General features: G+C 36.4%; 2 protein-coding genes across 14 annotated transcripts in view; one reads left to right on the forward strand and one right to left on the reverse strand.

Moving 5' to 3' along the window:
- The window catches only part of LOC137429976 (supervillin), a 205,371-nt gene that overhangs the window by 74,092 nt on the left and 110,749 nt on the right, over positions 1-20,530 (reverse strand). The gene's annotated exons all lie outside the window — the stretch shown is intronic.
- On the forward strand, positions 420-20,406 carry LOC137426540 (uncharacterized). The gene is made up of 5 exons (XM_078779508.1): positions 420-1,148; positions 1,252-1,414; positions 1,538-1,687; positions 1,822-2,109; positions 20,332-20,406. Exons 1-5 carry the CDS (start codon positions 1,102-1,104, stop codon positions 20,404-20,406), a joined length of 723 nt encoding a protein of 240 aa, XP_078635634.1. The 5' UTR covers positions 420-1,101.

Genomic DNA, 20,530 nt, shown 5'->3' on the forward strand with positions numbered 1-20,530 from the left:
TTTCCAAAATCCAATCACACCCCTCCACTCGAAATCCTCCCCATCACCCTCCCCTCCAAATCTTCCCCATCACCCCTCCCCTCCAAATCTTCCCCATCACCCATCCCTTTCAAATCTTCCCCCTTGCCCCTCCCCTCCAAATCCTCCCCATCACCCATCCCTTTCAAATCTCCCCCCTTGCCCCTTCCCTCCTAAACTCCCCCCACACCCTTCCCCTCCAAGACTCCCCCTCGCCCCTCCCCTCAAAGACTCCCCCTCGCCCCTCCCCTCAAAGACTCCCCCCTCACCCCTCCCCTCCAAATCTCCCCCATCTCCCATCCCTTTCAAATCCCTCCCCTTGTCCCTTCCCTCCTAAACTCCCCCCTAACCCCTCAGTAGTGTAATAATGTTGCTTCTGGGACACCTCCGTTTAACATGGGAAATCCCTATCTAATGTCATTTACCCCCTTGTCTTTTTCAAAAATCATAAACACCTCTATTTCTCCCACCCTCATCTTTATGAACCTTTTGTCTGTAGTACCTATCCTTAATGTTGTTCATTAGACCACTCAAACACTACAAATATTTGTTTTCTCTTATAGACCTATCATCCTTCTTCTACATATCATCTGGCAGATTAATCTTTGACCCATTCACTTCCATATTAATTCTTTCCCTCCCTCATTGCCCCTAAACACCTCTATTTCTCTCACCCTGTTCTTTACGAACCTTCTAACCTTTTGACATGTTATCCTTATTCATTAGACCACTTAAACACCTGTGATCCTTCTGACCTTATGGACCTTTTAACCTTTTACTCTTAATATCATCTGGTGAATATAACCCACTCAAACATCGACCCAACAAATATTTGTTTATGCGTGGGAAATAATTTAATTCTCCTCCAACTTCCATCACCATACTCAAACCTTTTTAAAATTAATTATTCGCTTTTGAGAAATGACGTTGTTTCACTGACTTGGATAACTTCCCAGAAAGTTTTCATTGTCTTATTTCCTGTTTCCTCGAAATGTTAAAGCTGAGTTCTGTTCCCGAAAATACATTTTGGTCATTATAAAGGTCGGGTTGCCGTGCTGTTTTTATCATTACGAACCGAAGAACATGAGCATCAACATGTCTTATTCCAGTGATGAAGAATACTCACAAGGGTAAGTTTGAACTGTTTGAACATTCAGAATTGAACTGTTGGTGAGAGCTTTGTATGTGATTAATTTAAATTTATATGACTCATGATATATTTTTTTATTACAGCAATTCAGGTTTTCAAAATGACCTGGTCTTGGCAGAGTTTCAAGTTGTTCCACAAGAGGTTTACAATGAATTGAACACGGGTTGGAGCGACCTGCCTCACAGATTGAATGAATTTGATGTTTCACCGTTCTTAGAAGATGATCACCATCGGAGTTTGTCTCAGGTAATTAATTATTCATTTCTCTGATTGGTACCATTAAACGGGAGCTGTCATTTATTTATTCATTGTCAATACAATGTATCTTTTAGGAGAAATTATTAACGTTTTTTCTTTCTTTTTTGAAAGAATATAACACCATCAACAGATAACCACAACCACAACCACGGCTTTGAGTGGGATGCTTTTGATTTTCCAAAGAGTGGTTATTTCCCGTCAACATGTGGTACCCTAAATTTTCAACTCGACCACTTGAACACAAAGCTCGATTTTTTAGAGGTATGTATCCCAATATCCTCATATCCTTGTGTGTGTGTGTGTGTGTGTGTATGTGTGTGTATTTGTGTGTGTGTGTGTGTGTGTATGTGTGTGTGTGTAATATTTTCTCTCCCCTCTTGTCCTCTTGTCTTCAGGAAGAGATTCAAAACCTGAAGACATCTGCTGAACCAACCTTTGACTTGTGCTGGGAAGAAATTGATGACTTATGCTGGGGAGAAGTTGAATGTATACCTCAAGAAAAATGTTTTAATAATATAAAGATTTTAATGTTTTCAATATTTATATATATTTGTTTTGTTTACAATTATTTAATTATTAATTACAAAAAGAGAATAAAGGAGGGAACGGGGAGGTGCACCCCTGCCAAAGACCCTTCACCCCCCTCATCCCACCCCTCCCCTCCCCTTGTGTGTGTGGGGAAGGTGGGGGTGGGATGAGGGGGGTGAAGGGTCAAGGGTGGGGGTGCACGGAGGGTGGGGGATGATGGGTGTGGTCTGTGTGGGCGGGGTCTGTGTGGGCGGGGTCTGTGTGGGCGGGGTCTGTGTGGGCGTGGTCTGTGTGGGTGTGGCTTATGATTTTAATTTATTTAAATTTTTTTTTATTACCACTAATTAAATTAGCTAATCTGGGTGGGGTGAATAGAAATGTTGTTTAATGAATTATTAGCTTTGTTTTTTGTAATTCTTGCGAGTAAAATGAACCCAAGATTTCTTCTCGATTTATATCATTTAATTTGTAAGTCCAAGGGTTTGTAGCCATTACATCAACGATTTTAAATAATTCACGAGTCCATTTTTGTGTATAACCTTTCTCAAAATGGCTTTTCCATTTGTATATCCTTACCATATCACCAACTTTGAACTTGGGCTTTCTCAAATTAATCTCCTTTTCATATTCTAATTTTGTAAATGTTTCTGATGGTTTTGATTTTGTTGATGAATGAACTGTATTGTTGTAATCATCTACAATATCCTGAATTAAATACACCCATTTTTGAGAACCGAGTTCTGTGAATTTTTTATATAATTTCTCTTTCAAAGTACGATTAAAACGCTCAATAACAACTGCCTTTCCTTCATTAAAGGTGCTGTATAATTTAATACCCTTCCCCTTAAGAAATTTCATGAATATTTTGTTATAGAACTCTGTTCCCTCATCAGTCCATAACTTCTTTGGTTTCCTTTTATCCCGATCAAATATTAGCTTAAAGGCTAACATTAAAGTATCACCCCTTTTATTTTTTAAAGGGACAACCCAGGCAAATCTACTCCTCAAATCAATAACGGTTAAAGCATACCTGTATCCCCTGTCATTATTCAATTCAATTAAATCAGCGGACCATATGTGGTCGGTGTATTTAGAATAAACCTTCCTTCTTTTAAACTTTGTGATTATAGGTTTGTGTAATTCTTCAGCCAAAAGCTCCTCAGTCTTGATGACATCATTAGAGCCTAATAGTTTTTTGAGGAATAACCAAGACCAAGTTTCAATTTAGCATTTATCAAATTTCTCACAATAAACCTATCAACTTTCTCTCTCAACGTTGGATTTTGTATCAAAGACAAATTATACAACATTTCGCTGTCGGCTTTATGTTTTTCAGTCAACGTAGTGGTTTTCCCATAAGCAATATCATGCTTCATACACACTTCGTCAACCCTATTTGTAGGTTTAGACCAAGGTTTAGGATTGTCAGCCTCATCTAATCTTTTATCCAAGTTTGTTCCTGGACCACAGAAAGAATACCCTGGAAGGTGTAATTCCCCTGGAATTCCAGTTGTTGTAAATTTACTTCCTGACAGAAACTTTTGTATGTCTCCTCCTCTTTTAGGAGAGATGAATTGGCACTTTTTAGAGCCACATACTTGACATATTCCTTTTTGATAAACTCTATTATTTTTAGCTTTAACATAAGAGATATTTTTAGATTTAGTTTTCTTTTTACATTTGAGACAATAACTCATATTTATTTATCAGAAAAATTCCGACAGAGTATCAAAACCTTTTTGGTTTTCAACATATACATTTCAATCTTTATTTTTAAAACATAAAGAATCCTAAGGAATGCCTTCACTCTCTCCTCCATTTATTTACAAATAAAAACTAACTAAAGTCAATGACACCAACATCATCAATCACATAATCTTTTCCTTCTTCTTCTTCTTCTTCTTCACCACTTTCTCGTTTAAATCTCCTCCCTGAAATTGAAGACATTGACGTTCTTATTTTTGAAACTATTATCTTCATAAGAGTTGTTAATTCTTTAATTTCCTCTTCGGTGCGTTGAGATTGATTTATTTGCTTTAATACACTCAATCTTTTATGAATCTCACTGATTTCCATCTCTCTTTGCTCCCTCTCCTCCTCCTCCATTTTCTCCCTCTCCTCCTTCTCCTTTTTCTCCCTTTTCTCCCTTTCCTCCTTCTCCCTTTTCTCCCTTTCCTCCTTCTCCTTTTTCTCCCTCTCCTCCTTCTCCTCCTTTTTCTCCCTCTCCTCCTTCTCCTCCCTCTCCCTTTCCTCCTTCTCCTTTTTCTCTCTTTCCTCCTTCTCTTCTTCAACTCCTTCCTCATCCCTTGCTACCCTTGAGTTTGAACCCCAAAGAATATTATACATATACTCATCTGGATTTTGAGATATTCTTGTATCTATAATTATTTTTCTCATAATAGGATACCAATAAGATTTGTTGACGATTTCTAAAAGAGTTTTATATTTCATAACTTTGAGAAGTTCATTTTTATTTAATATTTTAAACAAGTCTCTATTTGTGGGTTTAACAATATCAGTATAAGGCCAGTTTTTAATGACAAAATTCCCATGTATATGCTCCAAATCATAAGGTATGTAATACCGAGCACCCTTTTCTTGTAGGTATCCTTGAATACAAAAATTATAATTCTCTTGTAGTCTTCTTCCTGCCATTTATGTATCAGAAATATATGTGAGATTAATATTATGACAGGTAATACCACCCCATCTTCCCACTACCAAATCGGTTTGTATTCCTCGGCTTTCTATCCTTATCTCATTACCTTCCTTCTTTGTCATGCGAACCATCGCTATACTATCATATATTTTTCTTTTCTTAAAATCACGTATTTGTTGTTTACTAATTGTACTTCCACATAAATCCTTATCCTCACCAAGTGGATAATATTCTTCTTTACGAGACTGATTTAAATCATGTAGGTCTTCTATGTTTATTGAAAAAGACCAATTATACCCTAAATCAGGCATATCATACCCCCATTTATTAATTCGCATATTAACTAAATGTCCTTCTTTATAAAATTCAATTGTAAGCAGGTAGTTAAATTCAATGAGGAAAGGTGTATGGTCAGTATAACCAGGTGTTGTGGTTGTAAATTTTACTTCTTTCACAAAACGTGCTGTTTTCTTTAAAAATATATATTGTGATAAATCACTTAATCTAATTAAGTCATTCGCATCTGTAGGGTTTGGATAATTGATTAATTTATGTGTATTCTTCATATTAATATTTTTACTTACACTATATTTTTGTCGTTCAGCCTGTGCCTTTGTATAATAATTTGATAAATCAATATCCTGAGAGGATTTTCCAAAGATAGAACCATCTTTTCCAACATAAGTCATTTATATTAGATTAAAAATGATATCATAAAAATTTTCATTATTGTTGAGTTGAAATAATACATATAAACATAATTGACCACAACATTTAGAATTAATTTCTTGAACTTGAAATGTTTGTTAAACACCATTCTGTAAGAATTGTATTACTTCAACAGGTGGTGGCATACCATAACTATCAAAATAATATTTATCCTGACTATTATGAATACAAACCCAATGAGAACCATTCTGTGTGTCTAAATTCATAATAATATTCTTTGTATTCTTATTTATATGTATTAATTCATCTCTCATACAAATAACCACATTATCAATTTTTAGTGTTTTACAATACTTAGCTAGTTCTATATTTGACGTTGTATTCTTTCCAAATTGTTTAAACCATTTATCCATTTATTTATGAGAAAGATACAATCCATTACCCCGTTTAGTTAGTTTAACACCCGCTTGAGCGATAGAGGAAAGCATATCTCCAACCAACAATCTAGCTTTATCAGGTAGACTTTCAAGTTTTTGAGCAAAATCTACAATTACACCACTTCCACTAATTTGTTTCTCCAACTCCTTGTTATGTCTTTCCAATTCTTTTTGAGCTTTTAGTTGTGCCTTCCTTTCGTTAGCAGTTTTTACCGCTGCTGAAATACCACCAGTCAATGCTCCCGCCGCACTTAAACCAGCAAATAAAGGAATTAGAAACGGGAGAAATCCTCCTCTTGACTCGTCTATTGAATATTTCTTTAACATAGGTTTCGTCATTTTAATTTTAAGTGATCCAACATCATTTAGTGTTTTTACTTGTGTGTGTGTGAGTAAAACATCAATTCTTACAGCTCCTTTTCTTTGAATTGTATTAACATTAATAATACAAGGCTTTTGATTTTGAATACAAGATGTTAATTTATTAAGATTGATTTGATTAACATATACCCCAACCATTTATTTATGAGAAAAAACCTATGTGATATTAATCATAACACCATTATCTGTATTAATCTGTAATTCTGTTTCCTCCAAAAGCAAACAATATGCATTAACCTCTTCACTCTCCCCTCTTTCAATGTATAGAGAAGTATCCACTCGATTAGACTTTATAGTTTCCTTTTGAGAACTCAGGTCAATTGTGTAGATTGTATAAAGTTTTTGAAACGCAACCATATCCAAAATAGGATCATTATTACCATTACTTTCACACACCTTTTGGTAGGACTTGTAGGCTTCCGCATAATCATTTTTTTCCCAATCAATTTCCAATCTATCTCGCGGATAAAATGTGCCATCAAGAGAAACCCGAAGTTGTTTCACCTTAGCATTATCACTCAGCGCATTATTCTTATTAGTACCGTCCTCTCCATCTGGTTTTTTAAAAATGAGCCAGAGGTATCGTGGCTTTCCTTGAAGAACACCCAAATTCCAAGTGTAGGTAGTGTGTTCCAGTTTAACGTGTTGACATCTTCTTTTAAGGTATGATACATTTAGCGGTTTCTTTGAGTTAAGTCTTCTATTTAACATCTCTTCCGTTTTAAGATCAGGAGTATATTCACTGATATACCAACACAAATCATTAATAACAAATTTATTATTTTCTCCAAAAGCATTTTCAACCCCAAAAAGCAATCTATTTACATTATCATTCCTTTGTAGTTGAAATCTAATTTTAAGCCCATACAAAACTTTATCATAATCACAAAATCCAAATATACCTTTCAGAGGTACTGCTACGGTAAAACTATTCTCAGCTTTTGCGTCATCATTATACATTGACTTCCTTTGACTATAACCAGGGTCTGCGTTTGTACCCGTTGACATATCAGGAATAAAACCTTCAACAGCTCCCTTACCCATTCTATCACTAAACGAATATAGTGTAAATTTCATCATTTCAGATGTAGCAGAGACATAATCAACCGCTTCAACCTCTTGTGTTCCAATATACAGGCGGACACTGTCAAACATTTTCCAGAAGAAATCATTTACGAGTGTAGCATTAGTATTATTCGCAGCCTTAGTGAATTTAAATTTACACAGCAAGAAACTATCAGCGAGATTCAAGTAAGTTTGTTGATTATTTATTTCAAAACTTTTTGTTCCGTTTGAATTCCAGTCTGTTCCTGTTATAGCATTTACCTTAAAATAGTCTTCCTTTTTAGTGGAGTTTGAAATGATAATCGTATCATCCAAATCATAGATACTATCAATCGCTTCCATACTTGTATTTATATAGCATTAAAATTGTTGAAACCCTGACCCAAGTATTTTAATGATTTTTTGTCGTTCTTGTGAAGATAGTTGAGTTTTACCTTTTTTTATTTCTTTGATTGCTTGTAATTTATGAGACTCCTTTTGAGCATCTTTTATACTCTTTATAGCACCCGCAACGGAGCCCACGGCAGAAGCAGTTGAATCAATTAGGTCTTTATGTTTAAGGATGGTTGAACCAATACCCATTAGAGTATCAATTATCCCATCTCCTTTATTTCGAAATTGATGACCTACACCTCGTTGTCTCTTAGGTTTATAGTATCCTCTACCCACATACCTTGTATAGTCTGGTGAAAGGAACATGCCCTCCCCTGTAATTATTTTATATTTTCCCAACTCGTGTTTTCTCACAATAACCATTATTTATTTATTGAAAAACTTCACGTAGGTGAATTCTGATGGATATAATTTCATCATTAAAGGATATCATACGATTATCTTGGTCGGTTATCCTAAAACTTACTCTGTATATGGTTTTTCCTGACACAGGTAAATAGACAAGATTTTTTGGTTCCATATTAAATTTATAACCAATCGGGGTTGAGTATGCACTGAATGAAAATATTGTATTTGTTCTTATTCCATCGTTATAAGCACCATCAATCAAATCACAATGAATTAATACTGAATTTATACCGGAGGATATTTGGATAACATTATCACTGTAAAACGTCCCGTTAGTTTCAATCTTTTTTGAAGAGAAACCCAATAGCTCTCTAAACGAATTTTCAATCGTGAAATCAACTTTATAATTATTTTTAAGTTTAATAATTGATTTTGAAGTGTGTGTTTGAATATCTATTACAATATTTTTTGGTTCATCACCTTTTTCTTTCATAAGGCGAGAGACTTCTGAAGATATTTGAGAAATCTCGTAAGCTCCAGGTGAAACGGTTATAGTTTTATATCCACTTCCTGGATTATAACTAAACTTGTTGTTTTTCTCTGTGATATTAAAAAGGGTATTGTAAGTTTCCATTGACAACAAAGATGCCTCATATGAGGTAAGGGGGTCAAGTTGTAGTGGGTAAGGGAATGAAGCTGTGTAATCGCTCGTTGTGAAATTAAAACTAAGAATTGTGCTTCTCATCTTATTTAATATCTAATAAAATATCTTTGTATTGACATTTATTAATTATTTTCATGTTCATCAACTGATCTAAAATGGCTGAGGATTCATTAAAACAATTGTTGTTTCCAGCCTTCTTACTACCTAACAACAATAATAGCCTATTAACTAATTGTGATGGGTCATTTGGAAGAAAACTAACACCCGAACCAAGCTTACTTAAAGCATCAATAATATGTTTCTCCTTCTCATTCTTCTTACTTTTACCAGCAACAGAAACTCCATAATCAAGTGCATTTAGCAACTCAATATATACCCTATCTTCCTCTCTTTCCATATCAAGTGGTTCCTCAAAATATTTTGAACCGCTGAATCCGGGGTTTGTTAGAAGAAACATTAATCTTGGAGTTAATTTAACATTTGGTTGAGTAGAACTCAAGAACATCAATTCATCATTAAATATCAATACCTTTTCTTCCACAAGATGAAACACTGCTGGTTCTTCTGTTGGAATGAGACCTGCTCTGGTTTTTGAACCCGCCGAATATTCATTGTTTTGAAGAGCTTCCACAACATAATTAGGGGGTTGATTTACCTCCTCAAGTTTCCGAAATAATCCCTCGTCATCATATTCTAATTCACCAAGTTCTTGTTTTGTTATCTGACTAAAATCTTTGAGCATTTGAAGTTTTTTCGGAGTAAATTCTACCGTGGGAACTGTAGGTGAGTGTTGAGTTTTCAAAAGTGGTTTAAAGAATTTCTCTTGTTTTCTTTCAAAGGCTTCTTCACCAGTTAGTTTCTGTCTCCGTTTCTTCTTTATCTCTTCCTGTTGTTTAACAACTTTTGAAACTAATTGTTGATGTTCCTTAAACTTTCTTTCTCTTTCTTCGGTATTCATTTTCTGTATTTATTTATTGAAAAATATCATTTAGTATCTCATCTTGTTTCACAACAATATATTTATATTTTCCAATCGTGTGTTTCATATAATTTTCAAATTCTTTTTTACTACATAACGTAGAGCAATTATCTCTCCAAAAATTATTTACATCTATTGAATTTAACTTAAATAAAATAAAAGTATTGGCATTGTTTCTTATTGAGCGTCGAGGGAGTTGAAAATATGATTGACTAAGATATATACAATTACAAGAAGAATGTCTCCCTCTTGTATAGTAGCTATCCATTACTGTTTGGTTTCTCTCATTAACACAATCATCAAAGATGACGAGGTTCTTTTTTGATTTATCTAAATCTTGAGGTGAAGGTATATCATCCGTATTATCACTGAGAATACAAGTTATGGGTTTCGATTTTGATTTCTGTGTATCACAAAATAATTGTATTATATCTTCAATATTATAATCATTCAGTTTGTTTTGAAGTTTAAATAAACCGATAATGTCTTCCTTTTTAAGACCTGCATTAAAACCCTGTGAGAGTAGTTGATACTCGGGTTGAAAACTTGACTTTGTAAAAATTATTAAATTATCATAATCTAAAAAATTAGGACCAAGGAGCATCTTTAAAAGTAAACAGGTTTTCCCACATCCGCTTGAACCAACTATTAGACATCTCAATGAATTTGGAATGTTTTTATGGTTATTAAACTTTATCTTATTTTCCCAAACGGGTAAAAAATCATTCATTTATATATTTGGAAAACAAGTCATCTAACTTTTTTTGAGCTATTTTAGAAACTCTATATTTTATCCTGAGTTCGGGTTTAATTTCAAAATAATTCATTATTTTATTTATGTAGTATCTTGTATTAACATTTCCATTAAAATTATTTTGAATAATAAATATCATTAAACCCTTATACATTTCCTCAATACAAAGAGTCTCTTTCCTTGTAAGAAATGGTGTATTATCACCATAATGCTTAACATTCATCTCTCTTATTAATCTTGTAAAGTAATTCATTTTTGGTTCTAATTTAAAAGAGTTATATGTTTTTTTATATTTCTTATTATCATTAATTAGAATATAATCACAGAATAAACATTGTTTATATGAATCCTCATCATTAAGCCCCACTCTATCACAAGCCGGACAATTCTCTAATTTATCATATGGAGAGTCTGGAAATTCTAAATATCCTTCAGAACTTATCATATTTATGTGGTAAATTTTTACTTAAACTAAACGCAAGTTTATTCATTAATAAATACAATGTTTCAAAGCACAAAAGACAAATTTCAATCAATCTCTACTTCGGTGGAAGATATAGAAAAATATGTCAAAGATGTTAAATTGAACAAAGATAAATATGGAAATTTTTGGGTAAAACCAGTTATGGAAAATAACATGAGCCCCTCTATTTCATTTAAAGGAAGAGCTCTAACTATACCTGGAAAGACATCCATTAAAGTAAATCTAACAAAAGTTTCTCCTCTACTCCTGGCAATTTATTCAAAGCTTGAAAAAGTGATTGACCACGATACTTTGAAAAAGAATGATAAGACCATTAATAATTCTAGAGGAGACATTTGTATTTTCTTTAATAATCCAAAGGGTGTAGATCTAAGTAAAATGAATGATGTTAATATTTCTGGTGAAATGTCATTTCGTTCTATGATAGTTAGAGATTATTTAAAGATAACTTTTGATATAAAAATTGTAGAGATTGAATCTGTTAATGAAAGAAAGTATATAGATATTGATGGGAATATTTTTCTTGCTAATTAAATATGAGTCAATACAGCAGTGAAGATTTTACTATTTCATTGAACTCGGACGATAGTGATGATAGTATTTCATTGAACTTGGATGATGGTGATGATAGTTATGATACTAATAGTTTGTGCTCAAATGATAGTTATGAGAGTAGCTTTATTGATGACTCTGAGTATGATTCTGAGTATTCATGTGATAGTTATGACTTAGATGATTCTGAGTGAAAAAGTGTTTTAGTTTAAGCACAGTGATATATATAAAACGGAGCTGTAAAGCTCAAAAGTGTTTTATTTTAAGCACAGTGATATATATAAAACACCACGTTTTCTCACGCTATAAATATGGTTTATTGTGATACTTGCGAGAAGGAAGTAAAATATTATAAACAACATATTCTCACCGCAAAACATACATACAACATTCTTAACAAACTTTCCCCTCTTCCACCTAAAACAAAACATTGTAAGGTCTGTAAAACAACCATCCTCAAGAAGGGGTTTAAAGCCCATCTTAAAACTAACAAACACTTGTCAAAATTGTTTACTATTAAAAACTCTGATGGTGCATTCAAAGGACATATTAAAATAAGAGTCTTTAACTTCAAACCTCCTGAACCAGAGTCTATAGTTGATGCTGTAGAAATAGTTAAACCTGCTGTTCAAACGTTGATTGAAAAAACACTAAAGGAAATGAAACCACTTAAATTTTATATGGGAGTAAAATTAGAAATGACAAAGGATGAAGGAGTTATAGATGCACCATACATGAGAACTGAGCCACACTTTATATCTTCATATCAAGATTTTAAAACATCAGGAGTCTATGATGAACTTATTAAACAAGAGCAAGATGTGGATAATTCAATCGTAGGAAGTGGATTCAATATAGGAAAAATTATTTACATAGACATTCATATTCTTAAATCAGATCCTCTAAAAGCTTCTTCTTACATTGATTTACCCAGTGTTATCAAAAATAGAAAAGCAGTTATCAATATCAAAAATAAAGACAATAAATGTTTTCTCTGGTCTATTTTAGCACACTTACATCCTCCACATTTTCATGATGAAAGAGTATCTCATTATAAAAAATATGAGAATACATTAAATACGAAAGATCTAAAGTTTCCGATGACTTTAAATGATATTCCTAAATTTGAAAAGATGAATAATTTATCAGTTAATGTTTATGGTCTAACAGAAACAAACAACATTCAGGTTTTAAAGCTTTCTGACAATTGTAAACAAACTCATATTAATCTTCTATATTTTAATTCAGACGAAAATTCACATTATACATACATCAAAGATATTGCTAAATTAATAAAACCACAAGTCTGTAAGAGAACAAATAAAATATATATTTGTTTGCGTTGTCTTAACTTCTTCAATTCACAAGAAAGATTAGATAAACATTCAAATTATTGTGGCGAACATAAATCAACGGTAATCAATATGCCTAAAGAAGGCTCAAAGATCACATTCAAAGATGAAAATAAAAAGATCAAACATCCATTTGTTATATATGCTGATTTTGAAAGTATTTTAGAAAAAATTGATACTGCTTCTCCAGATCCAAAAGAATCATACACAAATAAATATCAAAAACATACTCCTTGTGGTTTTTGTTATTATATCAAATCATCCGTTGGTGATAAATATAACAAGTTAGAGATGTATAGAGGCTCAAATACCCCAGAGGAGTTTGTGAAACGACTAGAAAAAGACTGTGTTCGATTAACCAAGATAATGAGAGAAACCAATAAACCAATGTCCTTAACAAGTAAAGAAAAAAGGGAATTTATAAAAAACAATGTCTGTCATATTTGTGAGGAGAAAATTGGTAAAGGTCTAAAGGTTAGAGACCATTGTCATCTCACTGGTAAATATAGAGGTCTGGCTCATCAAAGTTGTAATATTAATTATCAACTCCCCTCTTTCATTCCTGTCTTTCTTCATAACAACGCTCATTATGATACACATCTATTTATCAAGGAACTCTCAAAGACTTCTGGAAGTATCTCAGCAATTCCAAACACGGATCAGAAATACATTTCATTCACAAAAACAATTCACACATCTCCTATTACTCATATCAGATTTCTTGATACATTTAAATTCATGGCAAGTCCATTGGTTAACTTGGTTCAAAATCTAAAAGAGTTTCCATGTCTTTCAGAGTATTTTTTAGATAAAGATTTTCTAACACAAAAGGGAATTTACCCCTATGACTATATGGACTCATTTGAGAGATTCAATGAAACACAACTTCCTTCAAAAGAAAATTTATATAACAAATTAAACAACAGTAATATATCTGATAAAGATTATGTACACGCACAAAATGTTTGGGAAAAATATAACATCAAGAATCTTGGCGAGTATCACGATTTGTATCTCAAAACTGATGTGCTTTTATTGGCCGATGTATTTGAAGCCTTTAGATCTGTTTGTCGCACTGGATATGGATTGGATCCTGCTCACTACTACACAGCACCTGGATTGGCCTGGAGTGCGATGTTGAAAATGACAAAACAAGGTTTGGATTTGATAACCGATGTTGATATGCTTTTGATGATTGAAAAGGCAAAAAGAGGTGGAATTTCACAAGTCTGCTCGAGTAGATACGCAAAAGCAAATAACAAATATCTTCCAAATTATGATCCAACGAAAGAGAGTTCTTACTTGATGTACTATGACGCAAACAACCTGTATGGCTGGGCAATGTCTCAGGCTCTTCCTTATGGAAAACTTAGATGGGTAAAGGAAAAAGACTACAAAAACGTTTTACAAGATGTATGTATCTCTACACAAAAAGAATTGGATGAAGAAAAAGTTGGTTATTATTTTGAAATTGATTTAAAATATCCAGAGGAACTCCATAACCTACACAAAGATCTCCCATTTGCTTGTGAGAAAGAAAGTCCAAAGAAAGAATGGTTGAGTGATTATCAACGATCGTTTGATATAGGTGAATCAACAGAAAAATTACTTACTACATTATATAACAAGAAAAATTATGTTCTACACCAAAGAAATTTGCGACAATATTTATCAAAAGGTCTAAGAGTAGAGAAGATCCATAGGGTTCTAAAGTTCAATCAAAGTCATTGGTTAAAGGGGTACATTGATTTTAATACACAAAGAAGAACAGAGTCAAAAACAGATTTTGAGAAAGACTTTTATAAATTGATGAATAATGCGGTCTTTGGTAAGACTATGGAGAATGTGAGGAAAAGACAAAATATCAGATTATCAACATCTTGGGAACAAGCATCAAAATTAATTAATAGACCGAGTTTTACTCGAGCTGAGGTCTTTACTGAGAACTTTTGTGCGATCCATTTGATTAAAGAGAGTATTGAAATGAACAAACCTATTTATATTGGGACAACAATTCTTGATTTATCAAAGTCATTAATGTATGATTACTTTTATAATAACTTGAGGAAGAAATATCAAAATGATGTTAATCTACTTTATATGGATACAGATAGTTTTATTTTGAAAATTAATACCAACGATGTTTATTCAGACATGAAAAGAGACATTAATATCTATGACACGAGTAATTACAGTCCAGAGAGTGAGTTGTTCTCTTCTAAAAATAAAAAGGTGATTGGAAAGTTCAAGGATGAATTAGGAGGAAATGTCATGAGTGAATTTGTGGGATTGAGGTCTAAGGCTTATGCTTATAAATACATTGTGAATAACGTTGAAAAAACTGATAAGAAATTAAAAGGTGTAAAGAAAAATGTCATTAAAGAAACAATAAACTTTAAGGATTATTATAACTGTTTAACAACAAAGAAAGAAGAGTTTAGAAAGATTAATGGAATAAGAAGTTATAAACATCAATTATATTCAGAAGAGGTGAATAAGAAAGCATTGGGGGCTTTTGATGATAAGAGGTTTATTTTAGAAAATGGAATTGATAGTCTCCCTTATGGTTATATAAGTATATAAGTGATAAGATATATATAAGTGATAAGATATATATAAGTGATAAGATATATATAAGTGATAAGATATACATAAGTGATAAGATATATATAAGTGATAAGTTAAAAAGGGGGGGTTGGGGATTTTAACGGGCTACCGCCGCCTTTTTTACTATTATATAAATGATAGAACCAAGTATCAACCAGACTAAAGAGTGGAGGTGTAATCAACCTTGGTATATAAATGGAAAACATAATGAATGTGAAAAATATCAAATAGGTATAATTGAAAAGGCAACTGGTAAAAAAATTCACAAAACAAATAAGAGAATTAATTTAAATACCGGTGAATTGGGTAAAAAAGATGGAAATATTTTTGAGTGGACGGAAAACTTTGATGGTTGTCAGGAAAATATATACTTTAATTTAAAAATGGTATGTGGCACTGGAGGTGCTCAAACAAGAACATTGAGGGAGGTTTACCATTTTATCTTAGCTCAGTTAAAATATCTTAATAAAGAACCAAACTCAATCATCTTTTTTGTTAATATATTAGATGGTGAAGAGAGTGGCAAGAGAATTAAATTATTTCCCACGCATAAACAAATATTTGTAGGGTCGTTGTTTGAGTGGGTTATATTCACCAGATGATATTAAGAGTAAAAGGTTAAAAGGTCCATAAGGTCAGAAGGATCACAGGTGTTTAAGTGGTCTAATGAATAAGGATAACATGTCAAAAGGTTAGAAGGTTCGTAAAGAACAGGGTGAGAGAAATAGAGGTGTTTAGGGGCAATGAGGGAGGGAAAGAATTAATATGGAAGTGAATGGGTCAAAGATTAATCTGCCAGATGATATGTAGAAGAAGGATGATAGGTCTATAAGAGAAAACAAATATTTGTAGTGTTTGAGTGGTCTAATGAACAACATTAAGGATAGGTACTACAGACAAAAGGTTCATAAAGATGAGGGTGGGAGAAATAGAGGTGTTTATGATTTTTGAAAAAGACAAGGGGGTAAATGACATTAGATAGGGATTTCCCATGTTAAACGGAGGTGTCCCAGAAGCAACATTATTACACTACTCCCCTCCCCTCATAAACTCCCCCCTCGCCCCTCCCCTTCAAATCTCCCCACCCTAATTTCTTCTCCATTTCCCCCCTCTCACCCCCCCCCCCCTCCTCAAAGCATCCTCCCCGCTTCTTCCCCCATCCAACTCTCACCTCCATCTCCCCCAACCTTCTTCCTCGCTCTTCCCCCTCCTCAAATAACACCTCAGTGTGCCTCACCCAATCACCATCAAACCTTTTGTCTGCCCCATCCTTCCCTTTCTCTGAGCTATTCTGAAATCTCTGACACACCTCCAACAGCTCTCCCTACCTCTTCCTCCTCTTCCACATCATACCCTACTCTCCCCCCCCCCCCCCCTGTTCTGTATCCGATGCCCCCCCCCCTTCCTCTTCATTAACGGTATGGACCTCAAACATCCGGGGCCTTCGTTCAAAATTAACTGATCTCTCCATACAGGTTGCTTCTGACAAATCAGATGTGATCTGCTTAACAGAAACTTTCTTCCTTCATGATGTCTCTGATTCCTTAGTATCTCTCCCGGGTTACTCCCTCCTCTGGTGTGATAGACCTGAGCCTCGTCCTGGAGGTGGGGTTGCTATCTTTATCAAAAACTCTCTCTCTCACTCGCCCTGCACTGCCCTCTCTCCACCTCACCCCCAGGAATACCTCTGGCTACGGCTTCCCCTTCGCTCCAACCTCTTGTTCATATGTGTGTTGTACCATCCACCAAACAGTGATGACACCATCTACATCTCGCTGTCTGATAATATGGACCAACTTCTACCTACTCATCCCAACTCTCTCTTCCTCACATGTGGTGATTTCAATTGGCACCATGCCAGTTGGCTGTGTGTGGGTACCTCTCTCACCAGCCATGGTTCCTCAGCAAAGGACTTCTGCGACTCACTGGGACTGACACAATCTGTCAATTTCCCGACCCAGATCTCAGTCAACGGAGCATGTTCTCTTCTGGACTTGGTTATGACTAACTTCCCTGAAAATGTCTGCTGCTCTTCTTCTGCTCCATTCGGCTCATCTGATCATGTGCTTGTTAAAGTGGACATCTCTCTGACCATTCTCAGGGAGTATCCTCAGCGTCGACGAGTCTGGCATTTCACTTAGGCCAACTGGCACGGTCTTCAAGCAGCCATCAATCATCTGGACTGGTCTCCCATCTCTACCTCCTCTGACATCAACTCATCCTGGGAATTCTTCCAAAGTAAATTGCTCTCTCTCATGCACAGATTTATCCCATATCGTCTTCAGTTGTCATACCCCTCCTCCCGTCCATGGTACACGGAATCTTGTGGCAAGGCTGTTGCCCAGAAACAACTTGCCTTCATCTCCTTTAAAGCAAATCCAACGGAAAGAATTCTCATTTCCTTTCACAATGCCCGAAACAAGTGTGTGTCCACCCTCAGTAGAACCAGGAAACAATATCTCTCCCTTCTCAAGACCAAACTCTCTTATCTGTCTCCCTCTTCCAAGTCCTAGTGGCGTCTGGTCAAGTCTGTTTCTGGGGTTTGTTCCCCCTACATCCCCTCCCTTACCTCAAACGGCTACACAGCTGACTCTGCACGTGAAAAAGCTGAATGACTCAACTCTGTCTTTGCCTCTAAATCTTGTGTCCCAAACCCACCCCTCTCTGTACCCACCATACCCAGTCGTACCCAGCTGCTCCTTGACTCTGTGACCTTTCCTCCTGACAAGGTGGAAAAGTTTCTGTCAACCCTCGACTCTGATTCTGCAACTGGACCTGACGGCATCAGCCCATGGGTCCTAAAATCCTGTTCTTCCGCTCTTTCACTCCCTCTCACTGTTCTCTTCACCCTCTCTTTTGCTCAAGGTCAACTGCCATCTGCTTGGAAATCAGCCAACATCGCCGCTTTACACAAAAAACGTGCAAAAACAGATCCTAGTAACTACAGACCAATCAGCCTTCTCCCAATTATCAGCAAAGTCATGGAATCCATCATTGCTTCGGATATGAAATCTTTCCTCTTCTCCAATGGCTTGATCTCTGATCATCAATTTGGTTTCAGACCAGGTCACTCTACTCTGGACATGCTGCTTCTGCTGTCTCAACAATGGATGGAGGTCCTCAATGCCAAACAGGAAATTAGAGCTGTCTCCCTCCTGCCTGGTGTTGGCTTAGCGGTTAGGGTGCCGGCTTGGGATCCTAGGATCCTGGGTTCGAATCCCGATCGATCGCTGAATTAATGCCAGGGGGGTTGACTCAGCCTGTCATCCTTCTGAGGTCGGCAAATTGAGTACCAGCTTGCTGGGATGAATGGTCACAGTGTGTACCCCGATTTAGAATAGGTACACCATATCCCTGCGCATTGTAAGAGCGTGACCAAGGGTTGGCGTCAGGAAGGGCATCCGGCCATAAAAACATTGCCTCAAACAGGGAACCATGATTGTCATGGGGCCCGCAAGGCTAACCCCTGCTCTCGCGGGGAAAATGGCCTTAAAACGCTCATTCTTCTTCTATTTCCCTCGATATATCACGTGCCTTCGATGCGGTCTGCTCACCAAACTCTCCTCCTTTGGTATCCATGGAAATCTCCACGCATGACTGGCGGACTTCCTCTCTAGTCGTAGTCAACGTGTGGCCCTGAATGGGTTTCTCTCATCTCCTCTTCCTGTTCAGGCTGGAGTTCCCCAAGGCAGTGTTCTGGGCCTGTGCTTTTTCTGGTCTGAATCAATTATCTCTCCGACTCTCTTGAAAATCCTCTCTATCTCTTTGCTGATGACTCCACTCTCTGCCGCTCCATTCCTCATCCCTCAGATCGACAGTCTGCAGCCTCCTCACTCTCTGCAGACCTGGACAAAATCACTGACTGGGCAAACAAGTGGAACATGTCTTTCAATCCTGACAAATCTCACTCTCTTACGATGTCTCTCCGAAAAGACCGACTGGACAACCCTCCCATCCACTTTCTGAATAATCCTCTCCAAGAAGTTCTGTCACTCAAGCTTTTGGGTCTCACTATCTGCCATGATCTTTCCTGGGAAAACCACATTTCAAATCTGGCCTCCAAAGCCAGTCGCCGACTGGGCATCCTCCGTCATGCGAAGTCCTTCCTTGGCACACCTGAGCTCCTCACCACATACAAGGCTTTCATCCACAGCTCAATGGAATGCTGCTCTCCCCTCTGGGCTGGTGCTCCTGCCTCACACCTAGCTCGTCTTCACGCTGTTGAAACCAAAGCGTTCAGAATCATTGGAATCTCCCGTGATGAAGCTACCTCCGAGGGCCTTTCACTTACTCACCGCAGGCAGGTTGGTGGTCTTTCTGTCTTCCACCGACTCCTCTCCGGCCTTGCTCCTCCAGCTCTCTCTGGTCTCTGTCCCCCAAATATTCCTGAAGGTCGCACAAGATCTGCCTGCAACCCTCTTATGGTTAAACTGCCAAAATCAAGACTCTCTGCTCACCTTCACTCTTTCATTCCTCTTTTCTCCGACCTCTGGAACAAACTCCCCCACTCCCTTCAATCCCACTCCTCCCTCCAGGTCTTTAAAACAGCTATTCACCACCATCTCTTATCATCCCCCATCCAAAACCTTGATCTGTTCTACCCCCGCTAATTTCACCCCAAATCCTCTTTTTTGAAATACCAACCTCTTTCCTGGAAGTCCTTGGTGTCCTTGTGTTTATACTTCTCCCACCCTCCCCCCCCCCTTCCCACGCCACCTCCCCCCAAGCCCTCTCCCTCCCACACATTCCCGACGTCCCTCACAAATGTTGTGTTTACGTGCTTCCCCTTCTCTCCCCATCTTGTCTACCGCTCCCCTTTTTATATACTTTGTTTGTTTGTCTGTTTGATTTGTTTGTGTGATAAATGTTAGCTCTTTCACGAGCCTCGATATTATGTATACAAAAAACCCCCCCAAAAAAACTGTTGGCCTGGTGTCGTGTAGCCAGGGTTGCTGAATCCTTAAGCATACCGTTCTTCAGATGAGAACCTAAAGCCAGCTGCCTTATCTGCAATTTGGTTGCTGACATTAAAGATTCCTGGGGTCGTTTTTGAAAATAGTACACCATTGCTTGCCAGTGCTCTGGCTAAGCTCCCTGGTTGGGGTTAGCTCTCTGGTTAGTAACAGGTACAGCAGGTGAGAGAACTGGGCTATGGATATTACTCAAGCACGATGGGCCAAATATCTTCCCACTGCCTTAAGTTGTTGTATATTCCTTTAAGCAAACAGCTTA

This window comes from Myxine glutinosa, chromosome 6 (assembly GCF_964187855.1).
Source record: "Myxine glutinosa chromosome 6, kmMyxGlut1.1, whole genome shotgun sequence".
Taxonomy (NCBI): domain Eukaryota; kingdom Metazoa; phylum Chordata; class Myxini; order Myxiniformes; family Myxinidae; genus Myxine; species Myxine glutinosa.

Coding starts and splice junctions, on each gene's coding strand:
- LOC137426540 (XM_078779508.1), top strand. CDS start 1,102: ATGAGCATCAACATGTCTTATTCCAGTGATGAAGAATACTCACAAGG. Junction 1,415..1,537: donor ACCATCGGAGTTTGTCTCAG/GTAATTAATTAT, acceptor CTTTTTTGAAAG/AATATAACACCATCAACAGA. Junction 1,688..1,821: donor CAAAGCTCGATTTTTTAGAG/GTATGTATCCCA, acceptor TCTTGTCTTCAG/GAAGAGATTCAAAACCTGAA.